We start from the raw sequence: 26,659 nt of genomic DNA, 5'->3' as shown, positions 1-26,659 counted from the left end.
TAAGTTCAAGGATGCCAGGGAGAGATAATGGATGGCATGAGACGTGACCTCGACACAGAAACTTGATTGGTATATGTCCTTGATATATTATGTACATGGCCATCCCTAGTGATTAACTCCGCTCACTGACAACTTTATGGGTCCCTTTTCACACTGATATCATCACAGATCATAATGGTACATTTGACATTATCTTTCATTGTTCTTTAGGGAAAACAATCTGATATGCCATCAATCATGTAAATTATTAATATTTAGGACAATGATGAAGTAGTGTTAAGAACAAAAAGGTCTTCATCATTATCCTGATGTTCTAAATATGTCAACTAAACTACACGAGTCTTGCAGACAGCTGAAGGGAAGCAGTGGTGTTGAGTGAGTGAACATTGCTTTAAGCCACATCAGCAACTTTGCAGCTCTTCACAGCTGCAGTGGGATGGAGGGGTGAGCAATGTATACTGATGTATCTACCAAATGTTATATCCATACTGTATCAATACAAATTTAGCTTGAAAGGATTTTATTTTTGTATACAATAGGCCAGCGGGGAGGGAAAAATTAATTTTAATATTTTTTTTCTTATTCTTGAAAAATACATATGAAGACCTGCTTGTAAGGATTACATTTTGGCCAAAACAAGAAATAGAATTGGTGTGGCCCAAACAAAAACATATTTGGGTATTATTTGATGTATCAAAATATTGCAATACAAGTGAGTTGTATTGACACTAAACTTTCAAATCAATGACATGCCAAGTACTCTCCCAGTTTTGAAGCATACTAACACTAGACAAAAGTAAAGTATGTGTATATATATCAACACCAATACATAATTACTGAATGCGCCCGCACTGTTACAAATGGCTGTATATATACATACACTTACCCTGTGAATCCCTCAGTATCACACAGTGATATGTCAAGTATTTACAAAAACAAAGTACTAATACTGGATGTGCAACTGGATCTCCATGCTGGGGCTTTTCATCCTTTTATAACTTTTTTTCACAAAAACTTTGGTCAGAACTGTTTTGTAGTTGGTCAAAAATCTTTTGTTAGATTAATTCTAATTATGGTATTAACTTGACATTTTGTGGTAATGACATTTGATTTTGATTTCATATTCTTCATTTTAAATAATAAATTAATATCATGCAAACATTGCGCTGAGTATACTAAACATAAAATAACAGAAATTACAATAATCAAACACATTTAACCAAATTTGTGATGCAAATTTCAGATGAATCACCCTGTGTAAGTACCCCAAGTGAATATTTCTGTCACTGTTATGTTGCTATTCTAGATTTATCAGTTAGGTATGTAACATTTGTAACACCGTTGAGCAGTCAAGGTCACTTAGTGGTGACGTGTGGAATTCATTAGGTCATGGTATCTTTTCCGGAGTAGGAATGCGGCAGCTTTAGGTTGCCGTTGACGAGTGAGCATGCCCTTCTTGTTGCCAACGACTCGGGTGACACCTGTAATCAGTAACAGAGTCATTGTGATACACAGAGAATTTCACCTGAGCGTTTTGATATCAAGCAGGTCAACATGAGTCATAAAAGTTAAAAATTCCTAAGTTTGACAATAGAGGTGGAACAATATAGTGAGTGCAATAAGACGTATCCCAATAATACGGTGTGATATGATTCGTATTTCGAGATATCATTTGTATTTCATAAGTTCATACCCGTGAAGGTCCGGGTTAGAATATTGATCTTCAGCAACCCATGCTTGTCGTAAGAGGCAATTAACAGGATCGGGTGGTCAGGCTCGCTGACTTGGTTGACAAATGTCATCGTATCCCAGTTGCGTAGATCGATGATCATGCTGTTGATCACTGGATTGTCTGGTCCAGACTCAATTATTTACAGACCGCCGCCATATAGCTGGAATATTGCTGAGTGCGGAGTAAAACAAAACTCAATCACTCACCTCATAAGTTCATATTCTCTCTTGTGCAGGTGTATGAACACATGTGAGTGAGTGAGTTTAGTTTAACGCCGCTTTTAGCTCCAATGAAATGGGCTCCACACATTGTGCCCATGTAGGCAAACCCATGTCTTCGGCGTGACGAGCGAAGGCCTTAACCACTAGGCTGCCACACTACCCCTATGATCCCACGTAAATTGTTTTAGATAGCAAAGGTGATATATTGTAAGGGAGAAAAAATATACTTAGGGGCACTGTGCAAATTCTGTTATTTATATGAAATGTATTGTATGTATTACGATACAGCAGTTGTAATTGATGTATTGTATCATGATTTGTTTGTTTGTTGTTTAACGCTGCACTCAGCAATATTCCAGCTTTATGATAGCAGTCAGTATATAATCGAGTCTGGACCAGACAATCCAGTGATCAACATCATGAGCATCAATCTACGCAATTGGGATACGATGACATGTGTCAACCAAGTCAGCGAGCCTGACCACCCGATCCTGTTAATTGCCTCTTACGACAAGCATGGGTTACTGAAGATCGATTCTAACCCAGATCTTCATGGGTAGCCTGATTCAGACCTGACCATCTACAATGAAAGACCACCATATGATCCTGTTAGTCACCTCTTACGACAACCATGGGTTGCTGACTTATTGCAATACTTTATTTCCATATTACACCACTGCTTGGTGTAATCAAAGAGTGCTGATATGTTTGATATCAAAAGACGTAACGGTGAGACTCAATTTATCATACGTATCATAAGAAACCAGTCTTTCAAAGTTTTCACTTTGTAGACCCAAATGACTGGAGTGTTGAATGGAGAAAGTACTGTTAACCAGCTTCAGCTGCAGAGATGATTAGTGATGTCATTTCATTGTGATGTCATGGTAACAGATGATGTCACACTGGCCTGCATGACATTGTGATGTCATGGTAACAGATGATGTCACACTGGCCTGCATGGCATTGTGATGTCATGGTAACAGATGATGTCACACTGGCCTGCATGGCATTGTGATGTCATGGTAACAGATGATGTCACACTGGCCTGCATGGCATTGTGATGTCATGGTAACAGATGATGTCAGACTGGCCTGCATGGCATTGTGATGTCATGGTAACAGATGATGTCACACTGGCCTGCATGGCATTGTGATGTCATGGTAACAGATGATGTCAGACTGGCCTGCATGGCATTGTGATGTCATGGTAACAGATGATGTCAGACTGGCCTGCATGGCATTGTGATGTAATTTCACAGGGTTATTTTTTGTTTTGTCTGTTGTTTCATGCTGCACTCAGTAATTTTTCAGCTATATGACAACATTCTGTAAATGATCGAGTCTGGACCAGACAATCAAGTGATTGACATCATAAGCATCGATCTACTCAATTGGGAAACTATGACATACATCAGCGAGCCTGACAACCCAATCATGTTAGTCCCATCTTACGACAAGCATGGGTTGCTGAAGATCAATTCTAACCCGGATCTAACCCCGATCTTCACGGGTTTAAAATGCTGACTGATTATGGTTGTTAGAGGTAACCAGATGCACCATGGTCACACTCTGGTCACGCTCTGGTCACACCATGGTCACACTCTGACGTATATTTGTTACTTAGTTGTCATCGTACTATGACGACAATTGCTGCTGACACAGGATTGTCTGGTCCAGGCCCCGATTTCTCGAAACAAACTTAAGTTTTTACTCAAATTTTTAAACTGAGTTTGACAATTTGAAACAGCTGTATTTTTAACTCAACTGCAATTTTAAAATGAAAAAGCCCAAATAACTTAAGTACTCTAGCCACAAAACTGAAATAGTCTACTATGTTTGCGTTTAATGTCGATTTCAGTTCATTCTGGGAAATGGATTTTCTCAAATTTGAGTAAAATCTCTAACTTAAGTCAAAACTCAGACTTAAGTTTGTTTCGAGAAATCGGGACCAGATCTCCTAGGCTGCAGTTATGTAGTTGAATATTGGAGAGAGCAGCCTAACTAACTCTCAGTGGTCTCTGCACATGTCAACACAAGGATGAGTGAGTGAGTGAGTTTATATTTATGCTGCTTTTAGCAATATCATGGCGTGGAACACCAGAAATAGGCTTCACACATTGTACTCATGTAGGGAATCAATCCCGGGTCTTCAATATGACGAGCGAACACTTTAACCACAAGGCTACCCCACCGCCCCAAAACAAGGATGCCCAACTCATATTTTGACTCATCATCATTCAGATTACAACAGACATAGCACTGTTTAAACAGTGATTTTATTGCACAAATATGAATATAAGAATATTTATGGCACTTGGAATGTGATAGTTGACGTTGAATACTGCGAAGTCTTGGCAAGTATGTCTGCATAGAAAATGTAAATGTGTCTACTTGACAGGTATTTATACATTTATCTAATATGCATACATACTTTCTGAAATTCTATGTCATGGACATCAAGGTGTTATCATATTTATATGTGTCATCTTATCGTGAACTGTCTTTGTCTGATAACAAAACAATGACCTTGGTAGTATAAGGACAAATAACTGCATTAAGCTCACGCAATATTAATCATAAACTGTGAAAAAGCTTTGGCACTTATAAAGATATTGCTCATTACAACACAATCAGCATATGACAATTAAATGGTTCCTTGATTTTTAATAACAATAAAGTCAAGCAGATTTAACAAAGTTTATAGAACAGCAATCTGAATGTTAAGTACGAGAGTTCATGTTCTTCATATTCTAAAAAAATAATATCATGCAAAAATTGTGCTGAGTATTTTTTCATAAACATACATTAACAGAGATTACAAGACTTCACGCAAAATCAAACACATTTAACCACATAACTGCCTAAACAATGTGTAAATATTGCCATTTTTGTATGAATCACCCGATTGCATGTTTCTATCACCGACATGTTGCTATGTTTGATTTGTTCTATTTGAAAGCATCATTGAGCAGTCAAGGTCACTTAGTGGTGGCGTGTGGAATTCATCAGGTCATGGTATCTTTTCCTGAGTAGGAATGCGGCTGCTTTAGGTTGCCGTTGACGAGTGAGCATACCCTTCTTGTTGCCCACGACACGTTTGACACCTGCAGTCAGTGACAGAATCGTTGTGATACACAGAGAATCTCACCTGGTTTGACATCAAACATGTCAACATAACAACTTAAAAATTCCTTGGCTTGACGATGAGGTGTAACAATATGAAATAGCTACGAGCCCACTAGCCAAATGTGCTAAAGCTGTTAAATGTGAATCAGGCCAATAATATATTCCTTGAAGCTATCCCCCCTTTCTCTGCTGAATCTGAACAATCTCAAATAATTTGTTCTTTAGCCAAATGCTAGCTGATTTCGTGAATCGGGCCAATTATTAAAGGTGTTAAACTGGAGAGTCTGTCCGCACAAGTTTTGTTGATATTTATTATCTCTTGTTACAAGGTGTTTAAGATCGCTATTAATATATATATCTTGTAACACCTAAGATCGCTATTAATAATATACAAAATAATAATAATTGCATATTTGTACCGTGCATATATCCATTCCTAAGCATGTTAAAAGCGCACAATCACAATCTGACTATTATTATCCCGGATAACATTAAATACTTATGAAGTGCTAGAAGGTTCATAGTCACATGACTTATCCCACCGGGTACCCACTTTCTGCTGGGTGAACAGAAGCAAGTTTGCACAAACTCACTTGCCTAAGGTGAGACCACGCATGTGTATCGTTTTGGGGCTGAACTGAAGTCCTAGAAACTCTCAGGAGTCAAGCTGCCAAACAGGGCCAGTGAAGTATGATGTGAGCTAGCAAAATATTTACTAGCCCTCTTGGCCAGTGACTTTTCAAAATTAATTCATACACTGGTATGATACAATTCATAACCCGACACATTGCTTACATTTCATAAGTTCATATTCTCTCCCTTTTGCAAGTGAATCACTACTAGAATCATTTGTTTTCAAATTCAGATTAAAAAGATGGGATATTGTCGGGAGAACAATATAACCTAGGGGGCACTGTACAGATTCAGCTATTTATAGCTGTTATGAGAGTGTGTTTTTTGTAATTTGTGATATCATTGATTGAGTGATAATTATTATGGGTCACAATGTTTAAAGTTTTGAGTGTGGGTTGCAGTTCACATCTGGCATCATGTATGTTCAATGGCAATAGTATTTTTTTAGTGGTACACCTTTTGAGATAGCGCTTCAGAGTTGCCTCCCTTGACTGGTTGTTTATCGTGTTGACTTCGTCATGTCGTGGAGTTTTCCACAGATTTCCATAAAGTTCTGAGAGAATAATGATACAGCTTAACTTTGCTTGCATGCTCTAGAACTGTGTAAGAGCTATATAAAGGCTGGTTGTTGTGTTGCGACACGGACTAACACACAGGACTTTTCATATCACTGGAGTTGTGTACATCTGTCTGTCATCACCATCGTCTGACACTGCGTGCCTGACTACTGTCATTGTAAACTACCTTCATTCAGTATATCTGCTCTGACTGTAAATGTCAAGACTCTGATGAGTTGATATTTTATATTTGTGACCCATTACTTTAGATTTGTGACTCAATTGCATTGTACTAGATATCTGAGTTGTCATTCATTGTAGCTTGCTCATAGTTTGCTCAATATATTATTGAATATTTTAGACTTGTCTGTGTTATATTTTGCTGGTTCAAAGGGGACTCTTTTGTTATGGCAATTTATTAACCGTAACATAGCCAACCAGGAAATACTAGGAACCCGCATCAACTGGTTCTTGAACAGTTTGTCATTATTCACATGCAAGTACTGCTAACCAGCTTCAGCTGCAGAGATGATTAGTGATGTCATTTCATTGTGATGTCAGGGTAACAGCTGATGTCACACTGGTCACATGGCATTGTGATGCAGTTTCTCAGTAGAAATATCTCCTAGGTGACACTGCTTCATCTCACCGATGTCATGGTAACAGCTGATGTCACACTGGTCACATGGCATTGTGATGCAGTTTCAGTAGCAATATCTCCTAGGTGACACTGTTTCATCTCACCGATGTCATGGTAACAGCTGATGTCTCACTGGTCACATGGCATTGTGATGCAGTTTCTCAGTAGCAATATCTCCTAGGTGACACTGCTTCATCTCACCGATGTCATGGTAACAGCTGATGTCACACTGGTCACATGGCATTGTGATGCAGTTTCTCAGTAGCAATATCTCCTAGGTGACACTGCTTCATCTCACCGATGTCATGGTAACAGCTGATGTCAGACTGGTCACATGGCATTGTGATGCAGTTTCAGTAGCAATATCTCCTAGGTGACACTTTCATCTCAATCGATGTCATGGTAACAGCTGATGTCTCACTGGTCACATGGCATTGTGATGCAGTTTCTCAGCAGCAATATCTCCTAGGTGACACTGCTTCATCTCACCGATGTCATGGTAACAGCTGATGTCACACTGGTCAGTGGCATTGTGATGCAGTTTCAGTAGCAATATCTCCTAGGTGACACTGCTTCATCTCACCGGATGTCATGGTAACAGCTGATGTCACACTGGTCACATGGCATTGTGATGCAGTTTCTCAGTAGCAATATCTCCTAGGTGACACTGCTTCATCTCACCCTTTATGTCAGGGTAACAGCTGATGTCACACTGGTCACATGGCATTGTGATGCAGTTTCTCAGTAGCAATATCTCCTAGGTGACACTGCTTCATCTCAACCGATGTCATGGTAACAGCTGATGTCACACTGGTCACATGGCATTGTGGATGCAGTTTCAGTAGCAATATCTCCTAGGTGACACTGCTTCATCTCACCGATGTCATGGTAACAGCTGATGTCACACTGGTCACATGGCATTGTGATGCAGTTTCTCAGTAGCAATATCTCCTAGGTGACACTGCTTCATCTCACCGATGTCATGGTAACAGCTGATGTCACACTGGTCACATGGCATTGTGATGCAGTTTCTCAGTAGCAATATCTCCTAGGTGACACTGCTTCATCTCACCGATGTCATGGTAACAGCTGATGTCACACTGGTCACATGGCATTGTGATGCAGTTTCTCAGTAGCAATATCTCCTAGGGTGACACTGCTTCATCTCACCGGATGTCATGGTAACAGCTGATGTCTCACTGGTCACATGGCATTGTTTACCAGATGCAGTTTCAGTAGCAATATCTCCTAGGTGACACTGCTTCATCTCACCGATGTCATGGTAACAGCTGATGTCACACTGGTCACATGGCATTGTGATGCAGTTTCTCAGTAGCAATATCTCCTAGGTGACACTGCTTCATCTCACCGATGTCATGGTAACAGCTGATGTCACACTGGTCACATGGCATTGTGATGCAGTTTCTCAGTAGCAATATCTCCTAGGTGACACTGCTTCATCTCACCGATGTCAGGGTAACAGCTGATGTCACACTGGTCACATGGCATTGTGATGCAGTTTCTCAGTAGCAATATCTCCTAGGTGACACTGCTTCATCTCACCGGATGTCAGGGTAACAGCTGATGTCACACTGGTCACATGGCATTGTGATGACACTGCTTCATCTCACCGACATGTCAGGGTAACAGCTGATGTCACACTGGTCACATGGCATTGTGATGCAGTTTCTCAGTAGCAATATCTCCTAGGTGACACTGCTTCATCTCACCGGGATGTCATGGTAACAGCTGATGTCACACTGGTCACATGGCATTATGATGCAGTTTCTTCAGTAGCAATATCTCCTAGGTGACACCTGGCTTCATCTCACAATCGTGTCATGGTAACAGCTGATGTCACACTGGTCACATGGCATTGTGATGCAGTTTCTCAGTAGCAATATCTCCTAGGTGACACTGCTTCATCTCACCGATGTCATGGTAACAGCTGATGTCACACTGGTCACATGGCATTGTGATGCAGTTTCTCAGTAGCAATATCTCCTAGGTGACACTGCTTCATCTCACCGATGTCATGCCATGTAACAAGAATGATGGACAATGAACATCTTAACTACTGACCTATTAGGAGACTTTTATTTCATGCTGTTTTAAATTGTATTCAGTTAAAGAACAGCATGACAGTGTGATGTTCGAGGTAGAAGACATTACCGTGGGGTGACATTCACGAGCATGTGTATGGGTTTGTAAAACCTAGGATCATGATGAGAACAAATCACTATCAGCACATCCTGGTGCAGCCTGGGGAGAAAACTCTACTTCTCAGCCTATTGAGAACTGAATCCTAACATATAAGGTGTAGCTGTATTATAGAGGTGAGGTGAAATTGGGTTTAACGTCGTGCTTGAGAATATTTCGCTCATATGACGACGTGCATGCGTGTGAATGTGTATGTGCAGCTGCTTGTACTAGCCCAGACTGAAGCTGGTTTTATAGTGCTAGCCCACTGAGATACCATGCCGCAGTGAAGCATGAATACCCCACTCAGACACATTATACTGACTCCTAGCCGACCAGTCCTTGTTGTACCCATTAATGCCGAGTGCCAGGCAGGGACCAACAAGTACCATATTTTAACGTCTTTTGGTATGACGTGTTCGGGGATTGAACTCACGACCTTCCGCGGCTGAAGGTTTGACACAAGCTTAACCACTACACCACGGAGGCGCTGTGTATTATAGAAGTAAATGACACATCAAGATGTGAAGGTTTGACACAAGCTTAGAAACACCGATACTACACACCTCTGTCTTCAAGTGGTGTTTCAGAAGCTGTAGTACCATGATGACAGAGCTGATTTTAAAATTTAAATTTTTCCATTCTTTTAATGTAATGTTTGAGTTCACAAGAGTTAATTGCATCTGTACCATAATGCTGCACTGAAAGAATAATAAAAGCTTAAATCCATAATTTACCTATTTCATCACGACAAACCTGAGATAGAGTTAATCTGAATAAAAATTGCATCAAAATAGTGTAGAATAACTTTAAAATATTTGAAAAATATCCTCACAGTACCGACCTTCTTATCATGAAGACCTGACAGTGCTGAGACATTTCCTTGTTACCATAGTTACCACAGTATACTAGAATCTTACCTTGCACTGTCATAAAGTCGGCGAAATTCCACACCATTTCACCCACTAAATATTTTCCAATCCTTGTGTCGAACAGTTTGTGGTATTCAGTCATAAAATCGACTTGGTATTCTTCTGTAAACACTGACGACGGGTCCTGAAAAACATGCATACAGATGAAGCCGAATCTCTATATTGGTTGAAAGCATGAGAAGGTGTGTACCTGGATGACTGCTGTGATGGAACAATTCAATGTATTTCTGAAGCCTTAATGTAACCGTGGGTGGTCACTTCCCTTTTGGAAACACACTCAGTGATTAATTGAGGAGTGAGTGAGTGACTGGTTTTATGCTGCTTTTAGCAATATTCCAGCAATATCATAACAGGGACATCAGAAATGGGCTTCACTCATTGTACCCATGTTGGGAATCGAACCTGGGTCTTCGGCAAGATGAGCGAACACTTTAACCACTAGACTACCCTCTCTGTCCCAAATGAGGGAAGATTATTGGACATGGAAAGTAAAGTGGTATGGGTGAGTCCCTAATATGAACTCCAGGAGATTATGTACTTACCCTGTGTAATCCAACAACTGTGTCAGCTCCATATTCAGTAATGATGAGAGGCTTGTTGTACTTGCTTCTCCAGCCGTCCATATCAGTTCCTAGTTGGAGCTGAATGACCTCTGTGTGACCAGTGTCACTGTACCAGCCGTAGTAGCCACATATCGGTTGAAACAGATGATATCCACATATGGAATCTGGGGATATAGATGATATCCACATATGGAATCAGGAGAATCAGGCGACATAGATGATATTCACATAGGAAATCTGGGAATATAGATATCTACATAGGTAATATAGGAATACAGATGATATCTACAATTAATGGGAAAAATGGAATATAAATGATATCCATATAGGAAAAATTAAATAGTGATATCCACACTGATAATCTGGGAATATAGATATTTTCATAGGGAATCTGGGAATATTAGATGATATCCACACTGATAATCTGCGAATATAGATGAGTGAGTGAGTATGATTTTAGCAATATTCCAGCAACATCACGGTAGGGGACACCAGAAATGGCCTTCACACATAGTAGCCATATTGGGAATCGAACCCGGGTCTTTGGCATGACGAGCGAACACTTTAACCACTAGGCTACCCCATAGCCCTGAATATAGATGATATCTACATAGGGAATCTGGAAATAACAGATGATGTCTACATGAGAATTCTGGGATTACACATGATATCTTGATTGGGAATATGGGAATATAAACATGATGTCTACACAGAGAATCAAAGAATAGAGATTATATCCACATAGCGAATATAGATGATATCCATACAAGAAATGTGGGAATATAGATGATATTTACATAAAGATTATGGGAATACATATGTTCTACATAGTAAAACTATGGAAATATAGACAATATCTTCTGGTACATAGGATAGCTGGTTTTATAGATATCCACACAGTGAATGAGGGAATATGGATGATATCTTCAAGGGGAATCTGGGAATGTAGATGATATCTACATAGGAAACCAGGGACTATAAATGATAGGGATTAGGGTTCTGTACAACAAGCCCTGAAATCGATCTTCTATCTTGTACACTGTGGGTAACAGACTGCCCAGTCTATATGAAGGATGCAATGGTTCTTGAGCCAATCAGATTTCAGCATTGTTCTTTACTTCCTTGATTTAGAATTTACCATTTGAAAAACACATGGAACACAAATATTGTTTTGATGGTTCTCCCTCTTAGGTGTGTGAAAGCCACAGCACTTGGAAATGACAGGGTTAACAAAATATCCACAACAATATAATAGCATGGCCTTTGTTGTTCACATCTTGAACTGTCCATTTAAGTTTGCTTTCGGGACACAGAAAGAGGATATGCTTTGTTTACTCATGTTGTGAATTCTGAATCCTTGATATTTTGTGGGCTGGTTAAAATGTTGACCTGATGCAGTCTCCATTTGAGGGGTTGTCAGATCTTTACATTGATCACTAACAAAGGTCACAGGTCAAGTTGGGTCAAGGACTTTTGTGGGACCAATCACTGACCTGGAAACAAATAATCTATGTTCAACTTACAGCCTTATCACTATCATAGTCCCGGTCAGACACAAAGGTCACAGGTCGAGTTGGGTCAAGGACTTTAGTGTGACCAATCACTGACCTGGAAACAAATAATCCATGTTCAACTTATCACTGTCATAGACCCGATCAGACACAAAGGTCACAGGTCAAGTTAGTCAAGGACTTTTGTGTGACCAATCACTGACCTGGAAACAAATAATCCATGTTCAACTTACAGCCTTATCACTATCATAGTCCTGGCTACACACAAAGGTCACAGGTCGGGTAGGGTCAAGGACTTTTGTGTGACCAATCACTGACCTGGAAACAAGTAATAAACAAATGTTTAACTTACAGCCTTATCATCATTATAGTGATGGTTACACACAAAGGTCACAGGTCGGGTAGGGTCAAGGTTCTTTGTATGTCCAATCACAGATCTGAAGGAGGAGTCACAACATAAATGTCATGCAGATAAAGGTTAAAGGTTGAAGCTTAACAAAGAAATAATAATATGCATCCTGTTAATTTCATGTTACATGCAGAAATGGCTAAGAAACAGGCAAAATATGGCTTTAAGTTCGGAAAGGTGCTACAAAACAAATATTTTCAAATAAAAAAAATAAAATCATTAGACATTGTTTCAGATTTACAAACTTACACATGCTCAGCATAAAAAATTAATTGGTCTGGTCCCATTTCCACAATGTGATTTTAGAGATACAATCATTTCAAGTCTATGTCAAAATATATGAATTGGGTAGTCAAAGCACAGAGATCATTTTGAAGAACAGGGCTTGTAGTGCTCAGCAGAAGGATGTGTTGAGTGATATCGGTTGTTAGGTGTATAGTTTCATCAGCTTGAAGTTTTGTTACCTGTAATGTACCTTGTTCTCAGCTATTAAATAATGCCAACCTGGTGTCTCTGTTCGTCCTGCTAATGTTCTATTCTAGACTTTCATTCTGTACTGTCTTGTCAAGATAGTGAATGAAGAGAACCTAAAGGTCCCTGTTGTATTAAATTCCCTTACTTGAAGTACGGTGCTGCTATGTCCTTGCTAGTTGCTGGTTCGTTGGCGACAGACCAGATCATGACAGAGGGGCGGTTCTTGTCTCTCCGCACCAGCTCCCCCATCACCTCCAGGTGGTGGGACAGGGACTCGTTGCTGAAGTTCTCATCCCTGAATAACATACCAGTCATCACTAAATCATCACCATTCACTCGTAACTTCTTTGAGTGGCATTTTAGAAGTTGGGAAGTACAATATAGAACAAACTTTATGGATAACAACTTCTTTTTATTCTTGAGTGCGACGTTTCGATACAGATTCTCATTATTATTTGTACATCATTGGCTTCCACGACTGCCCTTTGTCTACTCTCTGGCTTCATCAGCTTTCTGCCTAGCCAATTACGTTAATTATGTTGTTTTCTTTGTTACATTGTTACATCCAGTATATATATACTCCCCCTTCTTCATGTCCCATTATGCTCTCCATTAGCTCACTTCACAACGTACAAGAATCTGTATCAAAACGCCGCGACTCCACTTAATAAAAGAAGTTGTCATACCCATAAAGTTTGTTCTATATTGTACCATTCACTGGGCTGGCTATTGATATAGATCAGGCAGATCAATAAATATCAACTTCTTCTTGATCGATTATCAATAAATATCAACTTCTTCTTGATCAATCAATAACTATCACAAGTAACTTTGAGCAAAAATGCCAAAAATTGTCTGAAAGAAATGAATTTATTTTACACCACTGGTGAGCGGTGACATGTTTATGCATGGATTACTTACAAAACAGCATCCTGAACATAATTTAGAAGCAGCCCATGAGTAAAACCTAACTTTGTGTATTGCATGAGTAAATCAATACTTCATTCTATCACAAAGGCTTATGTGCAATGTTATCGATGACACTATTTTCATATCGATAATCATTAATAATTTTTCATGAATGATATTTCCGATTATTGATCTTTTGTATTTCCGATTATTGATCGTTTATGTTTCCGATTATTGATCTTTTATATTTCCGATTATTGATCTTTTACATTTCCGATTATTGATCTTTTATATTTCCCATTATTGATCTTTTACATTTCCGATTATTGATCTTTTATATTTCCGATTATTGATCTTTCTAGCCAGCCCTACTATGCACACACATGAAAGGATGAGTGTGATAAAAAGTGGAGTCAAGCATTTGAAAAAGGTATACAGTTAACTGACAAACTCTCAAAGAGAGCAACACATTTTGGAAGGTCTCAGCAAGTTCATGAAGAAAATCCTGCTCTGAGGGTAGATCAAGCACAAAAAGCTGAACAGACATTTCTCAGACTTCTGGCATTATACGAGAGTTCTCTACTAATGGCGACCACCTACGATGAAATCCCGACTCCTGGACTCTCGTCAATGACCATGATGCCCTGCTGGTCCGCCTGGTCCATGATCTCCTCGGCGTACGGGTAGTGGGATGTCCGGAAACAGTTGACCCCAAGCCACTTCAGCATGTTGAAGTCTTTCGCTATGAGAGCATAATCCAGGCCCTTTCCTCGAATCTGCAAACGGAACGGCATTTGACAGATTTTTCTTGAAGCTGCAAGACATATTGATCTTACCATTACATATTTCTGTCCATACACTCTTGTTTGTTCGTTGTTTAAATGGATCCAACCTATGCTGTTAGATAGAGTCATGTAACAGAGTGGGTGGTGGTGAGGCTTGTTGCCCTGATGGCATTGGTTGGTGCTCATAATATTAATCTGCCTGATTCAGTTGGTTGGTTGGTTTGTTGTTTAAAGCCACACACAGCAATATTCCAGCTATATGGTGGCGGTCTGTAAAGAATCAAATCTGGACCAGACAATCTAGTGATCAACAGCATAAGCATGGATCTATGCAACTGGGATACGATGACATGTGTCAACCAAGTCAGCGAGCCTGACCACCCGATCCTGTTAATTGCCTCTTAGGGTTACTGAAGCATTCTAACCGGGATCTTTCTTCATGGGTAGCCTGATTCAGACCTGACCATCTACAATGAAAGACCACTATGTCTCAAAACACAATGTTAGATCACTGTGTTAAAACACTACATTAGACACTTATGTTAGATGCTGTGAGGTTTTGAAGAGAAAAATATTGTTTGGTTAATCCTTACAGAGAATACAATTTTATATTTGGAAACGCTGATTGACAAAAATATCCCTTTCTCTAACAAACTTCCAAGAAACCATCCCAGATCATAAAATATGGTAGGTCCTATCTGACAATTGACAAAAATATCCTTTCTCAAACAAAATTCCAAGCCCCCATCCCAGAATATATAATGGTGGTTTTATCTGACGACCCAATCCAGTTGCTACTCCTAGCTCCTTGCAACCAGAGGTGAGGTGAGGTGAAATTGGGTTTAACGTCGGGCTTGAGAATATTTCTACTGCTGCTTGTACTAGCCCAGACTGAAGCTGGTTTTATAGTGCTAGCCCACTGAGATACCATGCCGCAGTGAAGCATGAATACCCCACTCAGACACATAATACTGACTCCGAGCCGACCAGTCCTTGTTGTACCCATTAATGCCGAGCGCCAGGCAGGGACCAACAAGTACCATATTATAACGTCTTTTGGTATGACGCGATTGAACCCGTTCCTCAGGGCGGATGTCCTTGTAACCAGATGTCCAGGGAGACACCACGGCATCCTTACATCTGAGTCCTCATGTTTGGCAGCTCCATGGCAGTAGAAGGGCTTGTTATTGATCAGGAGCTGGGTCTCAGTCACTTGTACAGTACGGATACCAATTGGTAGTCTGTACACATCCGTTCCTGCTGCAGAGGTCAAGGTCATCTGTTCAAAGAAGAGTGAGTTTAGTTTCACGCCGCTTTTATCAATATTCCAACAATATCATAGTGGGGGACACCAGAAATGGGCTTCAGACAATGTACCCATAAGGGGAATCGAACCCGTGTCTTCACAGTGACAAGCGAATGCTTTAACCACTAGGCTACCCCACCGCTTCATTCAAAGAGGAAGTCATTGTGGATATCAGAAGCTAAGGCAAGGTATAAGACATCCAAAGTGCAGTGATGTAAGTTGACATATTCAATAGCATAAAATATACAGGCACAAGAGACAGCAACAATTGGGCATGAAAACAGTTATCTACCTTCAGTGTGTAGAGATAGGCTGGAGAGTTGGGCATCATGGTGTAGGGGTACCAGAGATAGGCATTCACTATAGTCACCTACCGTCAGTGTGTAGAGATAGGCTGGAGAGTAGGGCATCATGGTGTAGAGGTACCAGAGATAGGCATTCACTATAGTCACCTACCATCAGTGTGTAGAGATAGGCTGGAGAGTTGGGCATCATGGTGTAGGGGACCAGAGATAGGCATTCACTATAGTCACCTACCTTCAGTGTGTAGAGATAGGCTGGAGAGTTGGGCATCATGGTGTAGGGGTACCAGAGATAGGCATTCACTATAGTCACCTACCTTCAGTGTGTAGAGATAGGCTGGAGAGTTGGGCATCATGGTGTAGGGGTACCAGAGATAGGCATTCACTATAGTCACCTACCTTCAGTGTGTAGAGATAGGCTGGAGAGTTGGGCATCATGGTGTAGGGGTACCAGAGATAGGCATTCACTATAGTCACCTACCTTCAGTGTGTAGAGATAGGCTGGAGAGTTGGGCATCATGGTGTAGGGGTACCAGAGATAGGCATTCACTGTAGTCACCCAAATCACCAGTGTGTAGAGATAGGCTGGAGAGTTGGGCATCATGGTGTAGGGGTACCAGAGATAGGCATTCACTATAGTCACCTATCTTCAGTGTGTAGAGGTAGGCTGGAGAGTTGGGCATAATGGTGTAGGGGTACCAGAGATAGGCATTAACTATAGTCACCTACCTTCAGTGTGTAGAGATAGGCTGGAGAGTTGGGCATCATGGTGTAGGGGGCACCAGAGATAGGCATTCACTCATTAGTCACCCCATCTCAGTGTGTAGAGATAGGCTGGAGAGTTGGGCATCATGGTGTAGGGGTACCAGAGATAGGCATTCACTATTAGTCACCTATCTTCAGTGTGTAGAGATAGGCTGGAGAGTTGGGCATCATGGTGTAGGGGTACCAGAGATAGGCATTCACTATTAGCCTCACCTACCTTCCAGTGTGTAGAGATAGGCTGGAGAGCTGGGGCATCATGGTGTAGGGGCACCAGAGATAGGCATTCACTATTAGTCACCCATCCCCAGTGTGTAGAGATAGGCTGAGAGTTAGGGGCATCATGGTGTAGGGGGTACCCAGAGATAGGCATTCACCATAGTCACCTACCTTTAGTGTGTGTAGAGATAGGCTGAGAGTTGGGCATCATGGTGTAGGGGTGCCAGAGATAGGCATTCACTATAGTCACCTACCTTCAGTGTGTAGAGATAGGCAGAGAGTTGGGCATCATTGTGTAGGGGTACCAGAGATAGCATTCACTATAGTCACCTCACCCACAGTGTGTAGAGATAGGGCTGAGAGTTGGGCATCATGGTGTAGGGGTACCAGAGATAGGCATTCACTATAGTCACCCACCTTCAGTGTGTGTAGAGATAGGCTGGAGAGTTGGGCATCATGGTGTAGGGGTACCAGAGATAGGCATTCACTATAGTCACCTACCTTTAATGTGTGGAAATAGGCTGGAGAGTTGGGCATCATGGTGTAGGGGTACCAGAGATAGGCATTCACTATAGTCACCTACCTTCAGTGTGTAGAGATAGGCTGGAGAGTTGGGCATCATGGTGTAGGGGTACCAGAGATAGGCATTCACTATAGTCACCTACCTTCAGTGTGTAGAGATAGGCTGGAGAGTTGGGCATCATGGTGTAGGGGTACCAGAGATAGGCATTCACTATAGTCACCTACCTTCAGTGTGTAGAGATAGGCTGGAGAGTTGGGCATCATAGTGTAGGGGTACCAGAGATAGGCATTCACTATAGTCACCTACCTTCAGTGTGTAGAGATAGGCTGGAGAGTTGGGCATCATGGTGTAGGGTACCAGAGATAGGCATTCACTATAGTCACCTACCTTCAATGTGTAGAGATAGGCTGGAGAGTTGGGCATCATGGTGTAGGGGTACCAGAGGTTGGCGTTAGCGATGGACACAGCGGCTGAAGGTGGCCGATGTTCCAACGACGTTCCCCTCCCTGTCCTCCACTTCCACCTTGATACTGTTGCCCTGGGTAGATCCACCTGGGACGATCTGGTAGTTGACAACACCTGAAATATCAGCCAGGTATTGAGTATTCTCAAAACTTTTACAAAATCCAGCTTATTGGCAAGTCATTGTGCAAGTAAGTCAGTTGACCTGCAAAAACAAGAAGTATTTCATAGAGTTCTATATGATGTCATCTGTTGCTGACGTCACTGTTGACATCATATAGACCCACTGGAGGTCAGAAGTTTGGTCTGATATTGTCACACAAAATATTTCACTCCAAAATAATTCTCCATGGTGGAGAGGTACCAGACTGACTGACTGACTGAGTTTGGTTTTACGCCGCTTTTAGCAATATTCCAGCAACATCACGGCAGGGGGACACCAGAAATGGGCTTCACACATTGTACCCATGTGGGGATTCGAACCTCCGGTCTTCGTGACGACGAGCCAATGCTTTAAAGACCATTAAGGGTCTACACCAAACATATTTCACTCAAAATAATTCGCCATGGTGGAGGGGTACCAGAGATAGGCATTTACCACAGTGATCCACCTTTAATATGTACAGATAGGCTGGACAGTTTGAGAGTTACGAATATGTAATGCTAAATCCAGCACTAGTAATAAGAGTCATCAGTGGATTCATTCTAAGCTGAACGTTCACATACAACACTAGACCAATGTATACCAACATTCAGCTCATAACATCCTGTACATCCTGTACATGAAACACTGTTGACATAAATAACTCATATCACTGACAGGTGGAGTCAGTGATTTTGGCTGGATACCTTCTGAAGTTAACCCTTCAAGTCAGACAGCAAAAGTGAGTGAATGCATGTGTTTACACTGCACTGAACAGTTTTCCAATCATATCACGATGTGTCAGCTCATGTGCATGGAAACCCCGGAGTGAAGCAGATCTCAGACATTTACCCCAAGAGTGAGTGAGTGAGTAAAACCAAGAGCATGGGTATGGTGCTTGAAACAGTAGGGGTCGAGGTCAAAAGGCATGCCTAAGGGACACAACTCTACAAAGTGAGTGAGTTTAGTGTTACGCCGCTTTTAGCAACATTCCAGCAATATCATGGCGGGGGACATCAGGAATGGGCTTCACACATAGTACCCATGTGGGGAAATCGAACCCGGGTCTTCGGCGAGACGAGCAAACGCTTTAACCACTAGGCTACCCCTTCGCCCCACAACTCTACAAAGATGTTGCATATATTTTCTAAACCAAAAATACAGTTTTTTGTGAACATTCATCATATCCAGTAATTTGGTAAAAGATGAGGATGTATTTATCAAGAATACATTTTGTTCTTGTTGTCATTTGAGACTAAGACACAAAAAGTCAAAGAGTTAAAAGATATGGAGATCGACACTGTCCCACCTTTTCCATCATTGATGTCAGTTGTAACGGTTACATCATCTATGTAGGTGGTTGGGGTCGTGTACAGTCGGACGTGACGGTGAATACCAGCATAGTTGAAGAAATCCATCTGGAGATTCTGAACAAAGTAGCCCTCTGGATATCTGAAATACAGTGAGTGAGTGAGTGGTTGAGTGAGTGAGTGGGTGAGTGAGTGAGTGAATGAAACACAGTGAGTGGGTGGATGAGTGAGTGAGTGAATGAAATACAGTGAGTGAGTGAGTGGGTGAGTGCAACATGAAGGCATCAAAACTAGCATGGGGCTTCACACATTGTACCGAAATCAGGAATCAAGGGTGAGACCTTTCATAAATATTCTCCAAAAATGAAAACTGAATGACAATATACCTCGAAAACGATATGTTGTCTTCTTTCTCAAACATACCTCAAAATCAGTGTGTTGTCTCCCTCTCAAATACACCTCAAAACGATATGTTGTCTTCTTTCTCAAACATACCTCAAAATCAGTATGTTGTCTCCCTCTCAAATACACCTCAAAACAATATGTTGTCTTCTTTCTCAAACATACCTCAAAATCAGTATGTTGTCTCCCTCTCAAATACACCTCAAAACGATATGTTGTCTTCTTTCTCAAACATACCTCAAAATCAGTATGTTGTCTCCCTCTCAAATACACCTCAAAACGATATGTTGTCTTCTTTCTCAAACATACCTCAAAATCAGTATGTTGTCTCCCTCTCAAATACGCCTCAAAACGATATGTTGTCTTCTTTCTCAAACATACCTCAAAATCAGTATGTTGTCTCCCTCTCAAATACACCTCAAAACGATATGTTGTCTTCTTTCTAAATATGACATCTATGTTCAGAAGGTGATAAGTTCCTCACATCACAAAAGCTGACATCCAGAAACTTGCCCTTATGTGTATCGCTTCCAGGGTTCGAAATACCCCATATATTAGTGTGCCATGGCACGGTAAGTATTGAAATGGCACAGCTAAAAAATGTTCTCAGTGCCCTAATGGCATGCATATTTTTTCAGAGACCCTTTAGTCATTTAAACCGCCAAACAAAACACTTACGCAAATGACAAACAAGCAAAAACATTTATTGACTTCATCGCCCAGGAAATCACTGGAACAATGATGGATGATATAAAGAAATCTGGTTGTTTTTCCATTTATAGTGATGGGAGTACTGATAGTTCGGTTATTGAAGAGTGAGCCTGTGAATTCTGAGCTATTAAAGGTGTTGGGAAAGCAGAACAAACGAAGCTTAAGAAAGCCATCTTAAACAGAAGACATATCAGTGATAACAGAAAACAGGTTACATTTGTTGTTTACTAACAATAAATTTCCAATGATCATCATTGCTACAGTCATTTATTCTAAAAACATGTGGGCACACTTGATTTCTGAAAGGGACATTTATAATATTTGTCTGGTGCCCTAAGGCACATTTAGAAAAAAAAGTATTTCTATCCCTGGCTTCCAAATGTTGACCCGTGAATTTCCGGGTTAGAATATTGATCTTCAGAAACCCATGCTTGTCGTAAAAGGCGACTAACAGGATCAGGTGGTCAGGCTCGCTGACTTGGTTGGCACATGTCATCGGTTCCCAATTGCACAGATCGATGATCATGCTGTTGATCACTGTATTGTCTGGTCCAGACTCGATTATTTACAGACCGCCACCATATAGCTGGAATATTGCTGAGTGCGGCGTAAAATTAAACTCACTCACTCACTTCCTAATGTCTTTCAGTCACTACACTCAAAGCAACTTACCAGCTTGAAGAACAAAAGTTGCAATAAAGACCGAAAATTCTCTTAGCTTTTTCCCCATAAGTGAGTGAGTATGGTTTAACACTGCTTTTAGCAATGTTCCAGCAATATCACGGAGAGGGACCCCAGAAATGGGCTTCACACATTGTACCCATGTGGGGAATCAAACCCAGGTCTGACGAGCAAATGCTTTAACCACTAGACTACAATACCGCCCCCTTACCCCTTAAAATATTCAGAAAAGATTAAAAATTAAGTAAGAAATATGGTTCAATGCCTCAGCCAAGGTATAAAGCTTGATTCTATTTTGATTTTCTAAAAATACTGTTTCTAACAGTTAATGATGAAAACCTATATATACTGACAGCATCATCTTGCCATTATCAGGAAACATGATGCTAAATCTATAAATACTACTTGTCTAAGAAAAAGCTGAGGACGAAGGTTGATGCCTCACAGAATCCTATTATCCTGATGACTGATTCAGTTTTATTCCACAAACAAACCACATCTGACATGATGGCAATTCCCATCTTTATCATGTTTAACTGTTTTATGCTTTGTGAAAAGATGATTCTAAAACAATTCATTGACATTTAAAATATTTTTAAAATCACTTTGCTAGAAATTATATCAGTGCATCAGATATCCAGGCTTTGGGGTCTCATAAAGATTAGAGTTTACGTGTGGTTTAATGTCATCATTTATTTTTTTAATATTTTTCCAAAACGAATCAAAAAATATTTAGCAGAATAAAGAATTATGGTGTGAGTTGAGGTTTCAGGCTGAGCACTTAAACAGTTTCAAGAAGAATGACACACTAACACTTACTGACTGAGTTTGGTTTTTACGCCGCTTTTAGCAATATTCCAGCAACATCAAGGCGGGGGACACCAGAAATGGGCTTCACACATTGTGCCCATGTGGGGATTCGAACCCGGGTCTTCGGCGTGACGAGCCAATGCTTTAACCATTGGGCCAACCCACCGCCCCGACAGACTAACAAGCAATCAACAAGCACCATCCCACAGACATAACAGTGAATAAGATCATACTCACTTCTTGGTGTCGGTCTCATATTTGATGGTGCCTGGGGGGAGAGTGTGGGGGGTGAGGTGTTGTTGACAGCAACTGTCAGCAAGTTGCTCCCAGCAAAGTTGAGGTATTTGTTGATTTCTGCCTCAAACGGAAGATGGCCACCATTATGCTCAACAACCATCTGCGAGTTGATCCACTGGAAAAGGTGTTTGTTTGTTGTTTAACACTGACAACTGCAATATTCACACTATATCATGCGACCTCTACTCAATCCAGTATGGACCAAACAATCAAACAATTAATTTTATGAGTGAATGAGTAGCATAGCATTGCAGTTATATCAAGTGGTATCACATCCTCGATAATCTCCAGGGTATACGTTTCGATATATCTCCACTAGTGGAGTGAGTGGGTGAGTGAGTGAGTTTAGTTTAACGCCACACTCAGCAATATTCCAGCTGTATGGCGGCGGTCTGTAAATAATCCAGTATTGACGAGACAATCCAGTGATCAACATCATGAGCATCGTTCTACGAATTTGGGATACAATGACATTTGTCAACTAAGTCAGTGAGCCTGACCACCCGATCCCATTAGTCGCCTCTTACGACAAGCATGGGTTAGTGAAGAATTTTTACCCGGATCTTCACAGGTATTAATTTTTTGAACCATGAACACTGTGGGGAATGTTACACACAGTCATCTCACCTGGAATCCCCTCAGGGGTGATATACAGAGGATATACAAAGTTTAACACTGCCTTAAACGTATGTCACGTAGTGATTGGCAGAAAATACCAAAGTGCTGCAAGTCAAGTGTTTGTGCATGCGTGCATGCGTGCATGCCAACTATTAACTTCTTTTGGCATGTTGCACCACCATCTGCTGGACGACAGTTTGTTTAAAAGGGTTCTACTGTATTCAATACAGTGAATAATGATGCAATCTAATGAATGCCATCTCTATAGACTAGTTGGGTGACAACTACTTACCACCATAGAGTAGTAATGGGCACTGCCAAAGCGTAGAACTACTCGACGGTTTTGCCAGTCTTGAGGTACAAAGAATGAGCGGTCGTACCACACCCAGCCGACGAAGTCTCGAAGGGCCCTATCCTGGGTGACATCATTGTAGCTGGAGGGGACGGGCATCGGAATCACTGGTCCAGTCTGGACATGAGAAACAGATATTTACTGTCACAGATCTACCATTGGGACCATGGTTTATCATTTACTAGGTTCAGGAAATTAACACTTGGGGCCAGGGTTTCATCTAGGATTTTGAACTAAGGGCCCTGGCAGGAACTGGGATATCCATTATTTCGTTAAAAGGAAGTATTTATTCAAATTTGTATTTTCTTAAATTCTGATGTGTTACATCGATATATTTGAGATGAAAATTTAAAACCGACTTTAAAACCTCCTATCAGTAACAGGCAGGTTACCTCAACAAAGCCAGCTCTAGTCAGCAATATTACAGACACATCACAGTAGCCTGTTCTAGTCAGAGCAAGCTCTAGTCAGCAATATTACAGACACACCACAGCAGCCTGTTCTAGTCATAGCCAGCTCTAGTCAGCAATATTACAGACACATCACAGCAGCCTGTTCTAGTCACAGCCAGCCCTAGTCAGCAATATTAGAGACACACCACAGTAGCCTGTTCTAGTCACAGCCAGCTCTAGTCAGCAATATTACAGACACATCACAGCAGCCTGTTCTAGTCACAGCCAGCTCTAGTCAGCAATATTACAGACACATCACAGCAGCCTGTTCTAGTCACAGCCAGCTCTAGTCAGCAATATTACGGACACACCACAGTAGCCTGTTCTAGTCACAGTCAGCTCTAGTCAGCAATATTACAGACACACCACAGCAGCCTGTTCTAGTCACAGCCAGCTCTAGTCAGCAATATTACAGACACATCACAGCAGCCTGTTCTAGTCACAGCCAGCTCTAGTCAGCAATATTACAGACACATCACAGCAGCCTGTTCTAGTCACAGCCAGCTCTAGTCAGCAATATTACGGACACACCACAGTAGCCTGTTCTAGTCACAGCCAGCTCTAGTCAGCAATATTACAGACACATCACAGCAGCCTGTTCTAGTCACAGCCAGCTCTAGTCAGCAATATTACGGACACATCACAGCAGCCTGTTCTAGTCACAGTCAGCTCTAGTCAGCAATATTACAGACACACCACAGCAGCCTGTTCTAGTCACAGCCAGCTCTAGTCAGCAATATTACAGACACATCACAGCAGCCTGTTCTAGTCACAGCCAGCTCTAGTCAGCAATATTACGGACACATCACAGCAGCCTGTTCTAGTCACAGTCAGCTCTAGTCAGCAATATTACAGACACACCACAGCAGCCTGTTCTAGTCACAGCCAGCTCTAGTCAGCAATATTACAGACACATCACAGCAGCCTGTTCTAGTCACAGCCAGCTCTAGTCAGCAATATCTCAGATATAGAGCACCCTGTAGTTAGCAATATTACAGGTATTAGTCTGCCTGTACTCAGGAATATCAGATAATAGGCAGTGTCTGTGTAAATTGATGATAGCCATTGTATGGTTGATAAAACTTTGTCTATGATATCCCTTGTCAGCTACACCGAGACAGCTTTGTCACAGTAAATATAACAGCTGTGACATTAACGATACATTGATTAGGACAGGTGTACAGTACGATGCCACCATCATTTGAATACTTCAATAACAAACAAATGTTTTTCAACCTGATTTCCACTGAGATTAGACAAAGGACAGGCGTGGAAGCCGATGATGTACAAATAATAATGAGGTGTTAACACCATGATCCATCATGTTTAACACCTCAATATTATTTGTACATCATTGGCTTCCACGCCTGTCCTTTGTCTACTCCCTGGCTTCATCAGCTCACTGCCTAGCCAATTATGTTGTTTTGTTTGTTACATTGTTATATTCAGTATATATATATATATATACATGCCCCTTCTTCATGTTCCATTCCTGCTTGACAAGGGTACAAGAATCTGTATCGAAACATCGCACTCACGAATAAAAGAAGTTGTTATCCATAAAGTTTGTTCTATATATAACATGAGTGGCTGTGTGAAAATAACTTGGTTGACAGGTATTTAGAAGTTGGAGCACTAACGAAGGATAACAATATATAGATGAACAACTTCTTTATTACAGTGAGAGAGACGGTTTGGTGCAGGTTCTATCACTTGGTTGATAACAGTGTTAGAACCTACACTGAAAGTTCGGTCTCACTGCAATAAAGAAGTTGTCCATCCATATTGTTATCCTTCCTTAGGTGAAAATAATCTTCTTACAATAAAATAAAGCAACTGTCTATTCATCCATCCATCTGTCTTCGATCAGCATATTTTTGAGGAGGTCAATTACTTTCTCCAAAATATGCCGATGCTCAATTAATTTTTTAATGAATGAATGAAAAGGGCACATTAAGTGTTCCTGCCGGATATGAAATTTGTTTACGTAAAACATTGGTTTCACTAATATTTCACCCATCCCCATCACAATGGTCGCTCCTAAAAAGCGTTTTGAAGACAAATCACTGAAACCGAATATAAACTTAATGCAATTATAAAAAATACATAAAATCACAAATGAACTCACTTTCGCAAGCGGCTGAGAGAACCAGCTCTGCGTCAGTCCAGCATCCCTGGTCGGGGACATGTCGGCACGGAAGTTCCACATTCCATCCAGGTTCTTTACCTCCCGACTCTCGGAGTCCCGGGGGTAGAGCATCCCTACCCCCGCAACGCCCGTGACACACAGGATCGCTACAGCGCACACGCCCAACACCGCTGCCGACATTTTGACTGAATGACCACGTGACTCTCACATGACATGTTTCGCTTGCCATTCTGTCCGCTCTCTGTATTCCCTAAACGGGGTATAGGTTAATGGTGTATACCATGTACAACACAGATGATCAGTTAGATTACTTTATCTATCTCTTTATCTGCCTTTCCCTATTAACGGAGAAGACGCGGAGTAAAGGTCGACCGTATTCCTAAAGACGACGGGACTTCACGTCTCATGCATAAACTATTAAATGCCTGTAAGTGGTGCTTTAATTTGTTTCCCGCTATCGATCAACTAAAG

The 26,659-nt window shown here is 41.1% G+C and overlaps 1 protein-coding gene across 1 annotated transcript; it reads right to left on the bottom strand.

Moving 5' to 3' along the window:
• Positions 1-1,050: 1,050 nt before the first annotated feature.
• On the bottom strand, positions 1,051-26,406 carry LOC124260817 (beta-glucuronidase-like). Its single transcript, XM_046695133.1, is given in 15 exon segments — positions 1,051-1,481; positions 10,028-10,163; positions 10,582-10,734; positions 10,737-10,766; positions 12,126-12,210; positions 13,142-13,291; positions 14,506-14,681; positions 15,829-15,969; positions 18,190-18,283; positions 18,285-18,381; positions 19,716-19,858; positions 22,558-22,612; positions 22,615-22,732; positions 23,528-23,704; positions 26,168-26,406. Coding segments are annotated over 15 exon segments (1,878 nt in total). The 5' UTR covers positions 26,369-26,406; the 3' UTR covers positions 1,051-1,359.
• Between the last annotated feature and the right edge of the window lie 253 nt (positions 26,407-26,659).

This window comes from Haliotis rubra, unplaced genomic scaffold (genome assembly GCF_003918875.1).
Source record: "Haliotis rubra isolate DU_JTF1 unplaced genomic scaffold, ASM391887v1 Scf778, whole genome shotgun sequence".
NCBI lineage: Eukaryota > Metazoa > Mollusca > Gastropoda > Lepetellida > Haliotidae > Haliotis > Haliotis rubra.
Note: the sequence above shows the minus strand (reverse complement) of the source record. Positions and strands in the feature narration are given on the sequence as shown.